The following is a 16,015-nucleotide window of genomic DNA, read 5'->3' on the forward strand; positions in this document are numbered from 1 at the left end:
GCCCCCGGGTCTCTTTACACACTTACATCAGAAAAGGAAAAGGCATCAAAGCTGTGGCCTCAACTTTCATCTCACACACACACACACACACACACACACACACACACACACACACACACACAAAGAGAATAAAGACTGAATTAAACAGAAAGGAACTACCAGCAATCAATAAAATAGAAATGTAGCATAATATAGAAAATCAATCACACACCAAAATACAGCTCTTGGAGTATATGTTTTAAAGATGTTAAACGTGTAGTCTGCAGGTTCGGGAGGAAGACAGGAATAAAATTATAATGCCCAGGAGCAACGTGTTGGGGGTCATGAACATGTGTGGGAGAGTGATTTGGGTGTTTGTTTTATGGCTATGGAAACACAGAAGTAAGTCTAGATAAAAACTTAACAAATTACTGGAGGCCAACAGAAATTATGATCGACTCAACAGCGTGACTGTAAGACAGAGATGATTGCAAACTTGATTGTGGCTGATCGAACCACGCAGTACGACCGTACCTGGTCCGCTGACCTCCCTCTCGACTCAACCTGAATTGGATCTAGACTCAAATATTTCTTGCTCGTTCCATGATAGAAATTTCTTCTATTTAAAAAATATTTTGGTGGTCTTTTTTTCTCACTGTTCATATTTACTGTTACCTTTACATTATTGTTACTGCTTTTTTCTTTCCATTTTGGTTTGTTTTTTATTGTTTCTGTTAGGTTTCTGAAGCACAGGAGTGGATGCTTAATAACAATATAACTGAGGGAATGATTTATCAAGAATGGTTGGGGGCAGGGGAGGGCGACTGGGGAGCAAGCAATGAATGCAGGAGAGGGGAGAGAGCATTACAATTGATTGTGATGATGTATGCAAATTCTTTTTACAAGCAATTTAGCTATGGAAGTGCATCATAGGTGAACATTATCTCAAGGAAACTACTAAAAAGAAACCAAACTTAACCAACGGTTTCCATGGGTGAAGGAGGAGGAGGAGGATTTGCTTAGGGGGCCGTGAGCTTATGTTAATCATGGTGGACTAATTGGGAAAGGGTTATCGATAATGGCTGGACAACACAGACAGTATTATCAATGGCACTGCACTTTACACGAGGTTGCTGAATTGGGAAGAAAAAAAACACGATCACTGGAAAAGCATGATGATCCCATACCATTTTTATAATAAAGTGTGCTTAGATTGTAACATCTTTCATGAAACGAAGAAAGCAGGAAGATGTTTGTGTTTTGAAAACAAAACAAAAGAACCTCACCTCCCAAGCGAGGTCCCAGCGCCAGGGTCAACAACTTCCAGATAATCTTTTGTACAATTGTAATGAAACTCCAATTGAAACGTTCTGAATACCAAACGAATCAGTTGTCCAGGTTGGACCACTATACGCCAGGTACAATTGACACCATGAGGATAGACGTTTGGATGGCCCGGACTTTGAATGGTACCTGTTGGCTCTGTAAGAACTTCTCCACAAGCTGTTGAAGAACATGGTCATATTGGTTACAACAAGTTACTAGGAAGCTCCTTGGATTTCAGGGGGAAAATCATCTGCTTATTACTGCTTAACCAATCAAGAAAGTTTCTGTTCCTTGCACGCTACTAAAGTGAGCCTGCCTGTCCTTTCACTAACTCTAAGACTCCAATTAACTATTGCTATAGCTATTGACTGACGTGGTCCCCAGCAGTGTCTGATTCATGGTGACCATACAGACAGCAGGACCAAATGCCATCCTCACCATCATCGCCAGTATGCTCAAGCGCATCGCTGCAGCCCGGAGCCAGTCGATCTCCCCAAAGGTCACCCTCATTGACCTATTTGACCATACTGGATATTTTCCTCTTGTGATTGATCCTGCCTTCTGACATGCCCAAGTCAAGTGGCTAGGACAATGTTTTCTCTTCACCTCTAAGGGGTTCATTGGCTAATATTTGATAGTCAATTGCAAAAACTTTCTTCCTGGTGTATCTGCTGGAATCTGTCCACCCTGGGTGACCCTTCTGGTATTTGAGATGCCAATGACATCACTTCCACTTCATAATGACACACAGCACCACCAGACAGCAAACTCCCCCCAGCAGATGTTAGATTGTTGATTAGGAAATGAATACAGTCTATGGCTTCTGAATGCACTTTGGACGATTTTTTAGTAATAATTTATTTTCAACATAAAGTTACTCTGATAAGAGCCCCACAGGGAAGCCTGGAGAAAGAGAAAGCTCCTTACTGAAGTCAGCAGTACTGAACGTAGCCACGAAGCCATGATTCTGAGTAGAAGAGCTTTTCACGAAGGTTATGTATAGAAAATTATACACAGATGTTATAAGGGAAGGTATTTCTGAGCCACAATATTTCTTATTTTCAGGAGAACCCAAAATGGAGCTGCTACCAATCTTTAAAAAGAAAAAAGATATACACAAGTTTATTTGGTAAACATCAAATTTTGAAAACGGTACCAAGAATCAATATTTTTGTAATATTTTTACTAAGTAGTAAAAACAAATTAGAAAATACCAGGCATTCTTCAAACCTGGAAGACACAAAACTTGATAGTATCCTTTAGTCATAAAAAGGCATAATTATTAAGAACTCATCATATTGGAGGCTTGATAATTTTAGGATATAAAACATATCATTAAATTTTATTAAACATACAATACATATATAAAGAGTAAAAGTATACAGTCAGGCTCTAGTTTGGAATTTTTGAGAAAGGGGTATGTGAACATTTGTATTCATGCTAACAAGTCCATTATTATTATGCATTTAAAAACTTTGTTTAATAACGTTAGTGTGCAATAGCTCAGATTCCATCCAACTCCTCCTTTTAAAGGATACAATCCAATGTCGTGGCAATCAAGTTTTAAATGTTTTCATTTATCACAGAAAACAAAGCCCTTGTCTCTAGAGATGTGTCTATTCTAGGCATCTTTCAAAAATAAGAAGGTGGTCTTCTGTGACCGCATCTTTCTCTTTGGAGGTCCTTCCATGCTACAGTGTCTATCAATACTTCGTCCATTTTTAGGGCCAAACAGTATTCCATTGTGTACAATGTTTGTGAGGGCTGAGGGAGGGGAGGGGGGTACTTTCTTTGTTTAATCCCCCCGCCCCCTATTCATCACTGATGGATATTTCATTTGGTTCAACATTTTGGCTAGGTTGAATGAGCGTATGTTTTCATTTCTCCTGAGTGAGTTGCTGGCGCTGATAACAAGTCTGTGTCTACCTTTCTGAGGAACTGCCCGACTTTCCCAAAGTTGCACTGGATTCCATTCCCATCGGCATTAGTTGGTGATTCTGTTCTCTCCACATCTCTGCCAGCATTGGATATTATCTGACTTTTCGATGATACCCATCTTATTGGGTATGATATGATCTCTCACTTTTATTTTATCTACATTACTATAACTAAACATGTTGAGCATGTTTTTAAGTGCTTGTTTACTATTGATATTCATGATTTCAAGAAATTTCTATTTATACGCCTTACTTCTAAATCAGCTAAAATTTCCTATTTTTTATTCATAATTTTTTTAATATATGGGGGTTAAATAGAGAACTAATGGAGTATATGAATGAAGAATGCTCTCTAAAATTGTCATATTAAATGTGAACTCTTTTTCATATGTGTAAGCTATTGAATCGTATGATATGTGAATTGTTTGTTAATAAAACTATTAAAATTATTTTTGAACATCTCTATATATCCTGGAAAGAAATTCCTTCTCTGATTTGAAAAATAATGAAACTCCCATCCTGTGGGTTGTCTTTTCTCTCCTTGATAGAATATCCTTTGTGGTGAAATTCCTTTTGCTTTGTACTTGAACATTTGGGGTTCATTGTAGTTTGATTTGTAGTTTTCTAATATCTGATGATGATGATGATGATGGAGTCTCAGAGAGCAAATAGTAAGTGCACTAAACAAAAGGTGACAGGTTCAAGTCCACTCACAGGCAACAAGGAAGATAGGCCTGGCTACTTATTTCTGAAAGCTCAAATCCACTGGGAAACCCTGTGGTTCACATCTCTCCTCTACCAGACATGAAATGATTCAATGGCACCTGGCTTTCTGTCTCCTTCTTACAAAAGCTTCATTGATGTGGAATGCACATATCTTACAAGTCAATCAATCATTCAATCATATTAAAAGGAGTGGTGCAATCTCACCACAATCAATTTTAGAACATTGTCTTCTTTCTGTTCCTCCTTGTTCTTAGCTATTTTTCCCCAACCTCCTCTGCCACACTCCTAAAAAAATTAATCCAGCTACTGTCTATAGATTTACCTATCCTAGATTTCACATGTAGAAAAATATCCCAAAAACCCAACAGAAACAAAATAAAACCAACCAGGGAAAACCTCAATTGAAAAGAAAGCAGAAAGTACTAAAACCCGGAACAAATTTAAAGTGGGTCAAAAAAGAGATCAAACAATTAGGTGTTACATTTTAATCTAATTATGTTTGCAAATAAAAAACAATAATGTTGGCTTCTTTTTTGTAGGCTTATTGGAAATCAGTATAAATTCTTTATGGAACTCAAGTATGTTGCTCTTTAAAATTGGGTTATTAAACTATTTGTTATTGATCTATAAAAGTGTTATGTGTATTGAAAATTAAAGTTCCTTATCAAATATATGGCTTGCAGATATTTCCCTCATCATGTGGGCTTTCTTCTCACTTTCATAAAGGTATCATTGGCAGAACCAAAGTTTTAAGATTTTGAGAAAAGTCCAGTGTTTCTGTCTTTATCCTTTTTTTCCCTGTGATTTTCACATCATTTCTAAAAAGGCATTGCTTAATCCAGTATCATAAAGATTTACCCCTATCTTTTTCTGAGAGAGTGTTTATAAGAATCCAACTTGGTGCTTTGGCATGTTGATGTTCATTGTTCTGATACCATTTGTTGAGACTCTTTGTCGTCAATGAAGTGACTGGGCATCATTACAATAATGGTTTATTTCTGGACTCTCAATTCTGTTCCATTGATCTGTACTGATATCCTCATGCCAATAACACACTCCAATAAGATCTCCTGTGGTTTCCTTCAATGACGCTTTACAGGGTGCAAAGGACAGGTTTTGCATTTCTGTTCTGAAATGTATTCCTTAGTATTTTATTCTGTTTGAGGCTACTGTCAATGGAATCACCTCCTTGATTTCATTGTTTAATTAACTGTAGTGGTGATCTTCTATCCTGCACCTTTGCTAAAGCCATTTTCTAGTCCCCATGGGCCCTTTTCTATGGTGTTAATTCCTATGATTTTCTACATACGATATTGTGATTGGGGATCATTTCACATTTTTCTCCAATCTGGATTTTTTTTTTCTTTCCCTTGCCTCTAACTTCCAGTATTGTGTTATCTAGAAACTGTGAGAATGGACATCCTTCTCTTATTACTGATCTCGCAGCAAAGCATTGGATCTTCATCCTTGGATACAATGTTTGTTACCTGTGGCTTTTTGTAAATGCCATCATCAGGTTAAGGGAGTTCTCCTTTACTCCCGATTGTTGAGTATTTTTATCATGGAAATGTGTTAGATTTTATTAAATGCTTTTATAAATATATTGAGACAAACATGAAAAGTTTTCTTACTTCATTCTATTAATAACACGTATTACATTAAATTATATTGGCAGACTAAACCAGCCACACACTCCTGAAAGAAAGTTGGAAGTTGTGCATAATTTGCTTCACTGTATTTTGTTGAGAACTTTCAGCTATATTCACCAGAGATGTTGCTACATACAAATCATGGAACTAACCAACCGGAAGACAACCTGACATATTTGTCACAATTTAAATCCAAATACAATGATTCAAAGATGTCATCTCTCACCTCCATATAATCTGTGTCACAATGGGCAGAGGTCCCAATGTCAAAAGCAGTAACATTGAGAACTACACGGCCTTGGGGTTGGTGGATGGCCCACCTACAGACCCTTTCTCCGGGATACACGTTAGGATGTAAAGGAGAGCGGATGACTCCTTCTCCAGTCAGTTCACCTCCACATGCTGGAAATATGAAAACAGCATTAATGTTTGTCCAAAGATGAAGTATTCTTGTTCTCACTGTATTAAAAATTCTAATTTTGCCCAAGGAGTTAAATGATCACAGACGTATCTATAGTGATCAATTGGCATGATGTCACAGGTCTGACGACATTTCCATGAGAATATTTTTTTCTTGCCCCATGAGAACATAAAATGACAGTCTTAATTCAAGAAATTAAAATGTTACCATCAGGCAAATTTGACGTTTGAAAAGTAAGGGATAGGTTTCCTTACCTACTTGATAAACTGCTCTGAAACCAGCTTTTTCAATGAAAGCATCTATTTTAAACCTAACCCAGATTCTATTAGTGATGGAGTTCATGTGAGATATGGTTGAATCACCACAGAATTTTCCAAGTAGAATGTCTTCATCTAGAACCTAAAGGGGAAAATAAATAGAACTATAAGCCGAGTCAATAAAATTAACTCAACAGTGGTGATATCATTTAGATAGGGGGAAACGACATTCAAAGTGAGTGGTGGTCTAATTTGGAGATATCTGCATATACTCTTGGCATACTAAGTATTTGTAAAATCATACTTATCAGTAATACCCAAAATCACTAAGTTTGACATTTTTTCTAATAATTTCCCCAGTGCCACTGAGAAAGTAAGTTCAAGCTTTGCACTACTAGAAGAGGAAAAGGAGATTACATACGTGTTTCCATGAAATATGCTGTCTCAAGAATTCATTATCTAAATTGATTTAATTATTGCAAGAAAGATAGGAAAAGATAGGGAGGATGATAAGAAAAAGGAAGAAATGTATGATAAAAAGAAGTTATGTAACCAATTTTAAAAGTGAGAAATAAAATAAAATTTACAGCAAAACATAGTAAATAGATATTTTTAAAAGTAGGATGAGACCCGCAGCAACAACAACAACAAAAAAAAAAGTAGGATGAGAAAACGTTTTGAGGACGTTTAAAAATAGGCATGTAAAATAAATATATTTCTGACAAGTTTAATAAGGAATAAAGAAAATAATCACAAACACTTAAAAATGACAAAAGTGGTATAAATACAGAGATTGAGAAACATTCGAACATAATAATTTTATGTAATAAACTTTATGCTAGCATTTGAAGTTGGTTATTTCCAGAATAATGCAGATTACTATAGTTTTAAGAAGGAAAAAAGAAAATCTGAAAAGATCAAAAACCAAAGAGAGGATGAAACATTATCAAATAATTACTGTCTGCCCTTGCGGGGCTGGGGGCGGGGGAAACCTACCTGAGAAACAGATAATTTTGTGCTACATAATTGGTTTAAAGGCATCGTTGGTTACAGAACACTTCCCAATAAATATTTGGTTTTAGAATCTTGACCCCAAAGCCCAACAGACAACCAAAAAGAAATAAAAAAAACAAACTCACTGCCATTGAGAAAAACTGACTCATAGTGACCCTATAGGACAGGGTAGAATTTCCCATGTGAGTTTTGAGGACTGTAGTTGTTTATGGGAGTAGAAAACCTCGTCCGTTGATGGTTTTGAACTGTCGATATTCAGGTCACAGTCCAAAGCGTAACCACTATGCCAACGAGGGTCTTCCAAATACCAACATATGCCACATAAATTAAAAAATAGGACTGATCTCATCTATGAATAAAGGCACATAAATCTAAAAACCACAATTCTAAAAAAACCCCACAATTCTAGAAATATAAATTCACAGTGCATTAATAAGCTTAAATATCAAATCAAATATTGGAATAGAAATGCAACGGTTATTTGCAATCATAAAGTTCATCAGTAACTCCAATAAGGAAAACCAAATGATGACAAAACACATTAGCATTTCTGAATCTATTTTTAAAAAATTGACAAGTTAGGAGCTGAAATTTTTTTAAGTATAATAAAAATTGCTTGTTATAAATTATAGATGATATCATTATGGTGTAGGAGCCAAGAGCATAATGTATGGAGTCTTACAGACATAGCTTGAAATCCTAGCTTTCATGTACAATCTTGCTCACTTACTAGCCTCAAAATAGTCATTAAATAGAGACCTAGCTCATGAAGTGGTTGAAACAATTGAACAATCATATGAATTCTTTAGTGAAATATCTTCTAATAGAGAGTACTGGCTAAAGAATATCTTTTGTTATGCTGAACAAAATGTAAAAATTATTGCACAATATCATTATCACATGTTAGAAAAAACTTTACTGAAGTTAATTACAAGACAGCTGAAGCCATACATCAACAGTGAATTGTCAGAAGTTCAAGGTGGATTCAGAAATAGACATGAAGTACTACTGGTATCAGATGGATCTTAGCCCAGAGCAGAAAAAGCCAAAAAGTTGTTGGCCCGTTTTATTAACGGCATGAAGCCACCACAGTACAATCAAGTGACAGGCAAGTGGTGAAATGTAATACTACTTCTGTGACATCAAATTATTCTGGAAGATCCAATTCATGTACTCAACTCGTTATGAAGGACTCAATGAATGGCAGGAACTGTGCTGACCACTGGTGCTAACAGTATTACCAGTCACTACTAACAAGGAATTTTTTTAAAGCATTTTTGTTTATTCTAGCATGGTGAACTCCAACATTAGGAACATTCAGGATGCTATATTGTGACTGGACACGAGTAGGAATATGGAAGCTTATGAGGGTATTTTAAAGTGATCGCATTATAAGGATAGTGGGGCACCACTGGTACTTATAAAGTAGCTGGAGAATGAGAACCCTAGACAGCCAAAATAGAAGGGACCGTTTCACGCAGCCCAAATCCTCCTCCAGCCTCCCAAACAAGACATCAACAGGTAAAAATACTGTTAATAAACCTGAAATCAAACTGTATCTTAACATCTAATTCTGTCCTACATATTAATCACAAAACAGCCCTGCACAATTTCCATACGCACTTTTCCCCGGGATTACAGAGTGGAATTAAAGGAAGTCTTTGCACTCATCCCCTGAATGGTCCATCCTTTCTTTCTGAAGTTGATTTAGTAACCTCATAGCCACGCCAGCCTGCACTTGATCTGCAGCATGCGAAAAGCCTTACGTTCAAGTGCAAGCAGCAGGCTGCTTTTGCCTTCAAGTGCCGCCTACTCGGGCTTTTACTATACTGAAATGTTACTTTATTGGTTCTTTATTTCTCTTCATTTTATACTTAGGGCTATATATTGTGTTTGTATCATGCATTCCATTTACTATCATCCGTGAATTCCCATTCAGAAGTGTGAAAGAGGGTATAAAACAATCTTAAAATGTAGAGAACACCTGGCTTACATCTCATCCAGTGGGTCAGGGATGCTTCCCTGTAGACGTGAGGATGGCAGAAGTGGGAATGATGCAGGGAAAAGAACTAGGAAAATATTCCAAGCTAAAAAAAGAGGGTGTTGGGATGGGCCAGTTAAGGGGATGGAAAGGGAGAAGCCATAACCCCATATAGAAAGGGGAGAGATGTGAGGCAGGAAAGAGAGATTAAAAAAATAAAAGTCAAATTAGGAAAATTCCCATTGATCATAGAGTTATTGAAGAGTGTTAGGCAGAGAAGTGACAGAATTTGTGTTTTCATACAGTAATAGAAAAGAGAAAATAAATGTACAATAGTCCTTGAACTAACTACAAGCTTTTCTTTCTTGTGTTTTGTTTTGTTGTCATTGGTTTGTTGTTGTTTTGTTGTATACTGTTGCTTGGTTTTGCTCTGTCTTGTTTTTTTGCATGTTATTATCTCTGCAGGTCTGTCTAAATAAGATAGCTTGGATGAATAATCTGGAGAAGAAAACAATGGGACCGACAGTTCTGGGGGACATGGGCGAGGGGGATGTGGGGGGAAAGGTAGTGGTGTTAACAAACCCAGGGGCAAGGGAAGAATAAGTGACCCAAATTGGTGGTGAGGAGGGTGTAGGAGGCCTGGTAGGGAGTGATCAAGGGTAATGTAACCAAGAGGAATTACTTAAACCCAAATGAAGACTGAACATGATAGTGGGACAAGAGGAAAGTAAAAGGAAAGAGAGGAAAGAGCTAGGAGGCAAAGGGCATTTATAGAGGTCTAAATAAAGGCATGTGCATATGCAATTATATTTATATATGAGGATGAGGAAATAGATCAATGTGCATTTATTTATAGGTTTAGCATTAAGATAGCAGAAAGACATTGGGACTCCACTCAAGTACTCCCTCAATGCAAGAATAATTCCTTCTGTTAAATTGGCATTCTATGATGCTCACCTTCCTGAAACAATCGATGAAGACAAAGGAGGTGAATAAACAAATGTGGTGAAGAAAGGTGATGGTACCCAGCTGTCAAAAAATATAGCATCTGGGCTCTTAAAGACTTGAAGGTAAACGAGCAGCCATCTAGTTCAGAAGCAACAAAACCCACATGGAAGAAGCACAGCAGCCTGTGCGGTCACAAGGTGTCAAAGGCATCAGGTATCAGGCATAGGCATCATCAAAACAAAAAATCATATCATCGTGAATGAGGTGGGCGGAGTGCGGAGTGGAGACTCAAAGCCAATTTGTAGGTTACTGGACATCACCTTACAGAAGGGTCTCGGGGAGAAGACGAGCCAGTCAGGGTGCAATGTAGCAACGATGGAAAATACAACTTTCCTCTAATTCCTAAATGCTTCCTTCCCCCCGCCCCCTACTATCATGATCCCAATTCCACATTAAAAATCTGGCTAGACCAGAGGATGTACACTGGTACATATAGGAACTGGAAACACAGGGAATCCAGGGTGGATGACCCCTTCAGGACCAGTGGTGTGAGTCGCAATACTGGGAGGGTAGGTTGGAAAGGGGGAACCAATTACAAGGATCTACATTTAACCTCCTCCCTGGGGGATGGATCACAGAAAAGTGGGTGAAGGGAGATCTCGAACAGTGTAAGATATGACAAAATAATAATAATTTATAAATTATCAGGGGTTCATGATGGAGGGAGGAGAGGGGAGGAAGAGGAAAATGAGGAGCTGATACCAAGGACTCAAGCATAAAGCAAATGTTTTGAGAATGATGATGGCAACAAATATACAAATCTGCTCGACACAATGGATGGATGGATGGATTGTGATAAGAGTTGTACGAGCCCCCAGTAAAATTATTTTTAAAAGAAGAAAGCTGTCACTCAATAAGTGTACAGTTGCACAATTAATTATTGTAATTGCTCTCAAAATCTTACTAGGCAAAAGCAGTGTGTTTGATTTACTTTCAACAATAGAAATATACCATAAGTCAAGGACAAAGAGTGGTAACTGAGTGTGCTTATATGCAACAAAAAAATCTAATGGAATTTGGTTGTTTGGTTGAATTTAAGGTCATGGTTTCATAAGATGTCCAAGTTAATTGACCTGATCATATGTTCAGTTCATTGTGTCATGCCTGGGCTCTTCAGTAGCCATGCCAGGCATGGTAACTGGTCTCTCGGTACAGCAATAAATGAAGGAGACTCAGAAACAGGAGGAGGATATGGAATGTGTGGCCCACTCACTGCCTCATGGACAACAGTTTCTTTACCCATGGAAGCCCACGGATGAAAGATTCCATAGCTAATCCTGGTCAAAGGAGGTGGCTGGGGGTAGGGTGATGAAGAACAGAATTTCACATTTCCGTAGCCTCCAGACTTTGTGGAGCCACAGAAGCTGGATGAATCCCCCAAAATGTTTGCCCTCAGCTACTCTTCACACATTAAACTGAAAATATCCTCCTTAGACTCAAGCAAAAGTTTACCTTACCTAAGAAGTCCAAAACTGCTTACTGGAATAAGCATGGTGCTCTTCTAAGAGTATTCACGGGATCAAGTAGACACCCCTTGAAAAAGGATATGGGAGCCTCAGGAGCAGTGAGGTTTTGTTACTAGAATGGCTGAGAAAGGGGTTTTGTGAGTGGTTGCCCAACGGCAGTCTCGGCCACTGAAGTATGTGTGTGGAAGCAGTTGAGTGGCTGTATGTTTTCTGTCTATATTTCAACAACCACCCTTCATCACACACACATTTATATATATTAATATATATAACTATATATTATAGTATATATAATAATAAATAATTATAATAGATATAGAATTACTGCTATTGAGTGGATTCTGAGTTCCAGGAGACTACAGGACAGAGTAGAACTTCCCATGCAGTCTCCAAGGCCATAAATCTTTGCAGAAAAGAATGCCACCTCTTTCTTGCTAAGTAACAAGAGCAAAATAAAATATTCTAAATGTCTAATAAGAGGGAGTTTTTCAAGTAGAGCCTTATGAAAGAGTCTGGCAGACACTAAGAATCACATGACTTTGCCCTGACTCATACTCAAGCCAGTTCCTTTCTCTGAGCTCTGCTGTCTGTACCACAGACTTCAAAGATTGTCATAAGTATCTGACAAATATTTGTGGGTTCATTAATTTTAAGATGTGACATACTGGGGCCTTTTTTTTAACCCCCTGGAAAAAGATGAAGATACACTATAGATCCTGGAAACCAAAAAGAATGCAAGAGTAGGTCATCACTCTGCTCTCTAATCCTCCGAGTTCCATTTGTTTCTTATCATGGTTCCTCTTTTCTATTCCGTCCATTAGAAGATGACAAGAAGGGAGAGAAAGCCAAATAGCATCAGAGCAAGCCAGAGGGAGGCGGCCCCTGGGGCATCCGCTAATGAAATTCAAGGACTTTGGCAAGGAGAAAGGCAGCTGTAAGCCAAATGTTGTAAAAAGAACATACAGAGAAAAAATTTTTAAAAAAAACCATACAGGGCTCTGGGGCCTCAAACCCAGATACAATTGATTTTAGCTGTGTTCTCTCTCTCTCTCTCTCTCTCTCTCTGAAATGAAACTGTATTCATTCTGAAAGCCTGCACTGTCCCTGGATTCCAGATATGGCAATATCTTAACCACAGACTTTTTGAAAGAGACATTAAAAAAAAAATCTCATCAAAATGACCTAAAGTACCCTCAAATAGAGTTGCAGCACATCCTCTATTCAATATTCTAGACCTGGTCAAGTGGCTTGCACCAAAAAGATTTCTTTTCTGCTTTGGAACCGCTATGGATGGCAGGAGTCCTGCTAATGACTCACTTTCCTCCCTGCAAGAGGATGAATCATTGATACTCGCCATTGACTGACTCACAGTAGCGGCCTCTGAAGAATCAATACAGCTTGCCATAGCTGTGGGCGTGGTCGAACTCAACCTCTTTAGTGTGGCTCTTACCATCTTTCCCTTCCTCCTGTCCCTAGACCAAGACAGGAGGCCCCACGAGAGGGAAGACATGGAGAACAGACTAGCAGAGTTGCAATTGACCCAGAATTAATATGTCACATAAGACAAAAAGATATGAATGGCGTGCCATGGAAATTTGGGGACCAATTGCTATCAGAATATAGCCTAGTGAAAGCTGATTTCCAAAAGTGGCCTGTGTTTTTTAAAAGTATTCTCAGAATGTCAAATGGGGCCGTGTCAAGGTCACTTCCAGAGGGGCCACCACAAAACCATTTTATACAATACATTGCATTTGCTAAAAATATTTACTAAAAACAAGGACCCGATTCAAAACGCTAGTTCTCGGTGAACCAGGACCAAATTTCTCATTGCCTTATTTATCCAGCAAATATTAGCAAAGAGATCCAGATGAAACCTGTGACCCAGGAATTTTAGGCTGGGGGGTATTCCAAATGGCAACAGATTTTCATATTCGTCAGATTGAATCACTTCCTGGATGAGAACTACTCATAGAAACCACATGGCTGTTGTAGAGGAACTGTTTCCCCTTGAGAAAGCAAAAATGAACTGGGCCAAAAAGCACATTTCTCTGAAATTCGACGTGTCAGATGCAGGGCCCAGTAAGTAGTAAGCCTGAACATCTGGAAGGGATCACACAGGTCCCAAGCAAAGCCATATCGGGCAGAGTATGTTCGTGCCTTTGCAATGTTGCTGTGTATCCAGATTTGGTCTTGTATAATAACTTCTGGAGTTCATGTAGCATTAACTCAAAGCCCACTCAGCATGTTTGCATATTGGCAACTCCATGCAGGTGCAGTGCAAACGCTGGGCCCAAAGATGACCATCATGCGGTTGTATTTAACGCATGGTTTCCTGTGAAGTGAACTTCAGACAAATCTCTCCCTTAACTAAATTCAAACTTAATCCAAGAGACTAGTTTTGGTGAATCTGGGTAAGCAGGCTGAAATGAGAGAATAAAGAGTAAGATATAAAAGATTCAAAAATTATTAATTTTGGTTCCTATCTGTGTTTGATGGTTTTGCTGTCAAACTCACGTATTTTATGTCTCATGAAAGTACCCTCTAACATCATTGTCAGTTGCCTGAATTTCTTCTCTGATTTCTTTGCTACAATCAAGGAAACATGTCTAGCGTTCCCAAGAAATGCCTGCCTCCCTGATCGCAAGCTCTAGGGTGTCACATTCTTCCCTGTGCTCTCTCCACCACCACTGTCTTCATCATCAGGTTAATGCTGAATGAGCCCTCACTGCGAGCCAGCCGCGGTGCTATGGAAGATTTCGTTTTCAGTCATCTCCCTTTGCATTCAGAACACAGTCCAATCTCTAGCCCAGCCTACAAGGTAGAGCCTGATCTGGCTCCTGCCTGACTCTTTGTTTCTCTTCTCTGTTCCTATGAGGAGCCTCTCATTAGAAGGGTCTGTTTTTGATTGTTTAACTATGTTAGGTTGTTTGTTTGTTTTCTCAATTCTATCTCTGGGACCATGTCAATTCCTCTCCTGAAAACTAATTCATTCTCTCTCTCTCTCTCTCTCTCTCTCTCTCTCTCTCTCTCTCTCTCTCTCTCTCTCTCTCTCTCGTGTGTATCTCTGTGTGTGTGTTATAGGGATGGAAAAGGGATTTTATGATTGAATGATTGAACTATTGAATTGCATGATATGTAAATTATGTGCCAATAAAACTGATGGGGAAGAAAAACAAACTGGGGGGATGGGGGTCACGCCAAACATTCCATGTATAGTCAGAAGTGTTATTAGATTCTCTCATAACACGGTTCCTTTACTTCCTGATTTGGAATTATGCAGGTGGGTGTTGCTGTGCTTAAGGTTTATTTCCATACTTACTCCCCAATATCTAAATTGTTCGATAAATATCTACAGAATTCATAAAGGACTGAATGATCTCCCAATCCTTTCTAGAAGAGAAATATTACCCCTCTGCACATCTGAAGAAACAAAGGGTTACAGATGTTAGAAAGTTTGCCTTTAATATTGCAGAGAGCTGAAGTCCTGTCTCCTGCTTCCATGCCAACTTTGTTTGCATTTATATCATGGATGCACTGGCCATTCTCTATTGGTCCAAGTAGTTTCTACTGTTAGTCATTAATGCTCTTTCCATGTCCTCCTATTGCCCCTAATTGTTCCTCTCCATCACACTTGTTCTGATGGGTTTGTGCCTTCTATGAAGGCATGCAACTTCTATACTTACAGCCAGTAAGTTTATATTACTTTATAAGATATAATAAAGTATTTTATAAGTATTTCATAATATCTACTTTATATAACCTCACATAACTCCAAAACTAGATACCTTTATTTGCTCACTTTTTCCTGGTTTCCAACATAATGAATTCTTCTACCTGAATAATGGCCTACTTTATCATCTCATTCAAGACCACCTGGATGGTTGACAATAACAGGGCTAAGAAATAGACCAAATGTTTCGAATCTCTGCCAAAATGCAAATCCAATACGATAAGGAGGCAAACTATTAAACATTCCTCCTTTCTCCCGATTCTAGGAAGCCTCTTCTTTGGACTGAAATTAATTTCAATTAGTCCCTTCCCTGACAAACAATCCTGTTGAGCCCATTCCAATGTGTTTGTTTTGTTCTAGTTACACACCTGCTTCAGTTGCCAGAGACCTCATTCTTTCTCTGCCATGTGGGTTTATACCCTTAAGCCTCCTTCTGTGAATCAGCCCCACGAGACTAATCAGCATGTCCCCTTGAGAGAAGTATGCATGCTCATGCAGACCAAAAGTCACAGCTTTCCCTG

At 38.4% G+C, this 16,015-nt stretch overlaps 1 protein-coding gene across 1 annotated transcript in view; it reads right to left on the bottom strand.

The window, feature by feature from the left end:
• The window catches only part of CUBN (cubilin), a 306,910-nt gene that overhangs the window by 241,097 nt on the left and 49,798 nt on the right, over positions 1-16,015 (bottom strand). Inside the window, exons 18-21 of the mRNA XM_075552448.1 lie at positions 6,293-6,437; positions 5,844-6,019; positions 2,233-2,398; positions 1,266-1,482 (exon numbers count right to left, since the gene is read on the bottom strand). Coding sequence (XP_075408563.1) covers positions 1,266-1,482; positions 2,233-2,398; positions 5,844-6,019; positions 6,293-6,437 — 704 coding nt within the window. The remainder of the gene's footprint in view (positions 1-1,265; positions 1,483-2,232; positions 2,399-5,843; positions 6,020-6,292; positions 6,438-16,015) is intronic.

This window comes from Tenrec ecaudatus, chromosome 6, assembly GCF_050624435.1.
Source record: "Tenrec ecaudatus isolate mTenEca1 chromosome 6, mTenEca1.hap1, whole genome shotgun sequence".
Classification (NCBI taxonomy): Eukaryota; Metazoa; Chordata; class Mammalia; order Afrosoricida; family Tenrecidae; genus Tenrec; species Tenrec ecaudatus.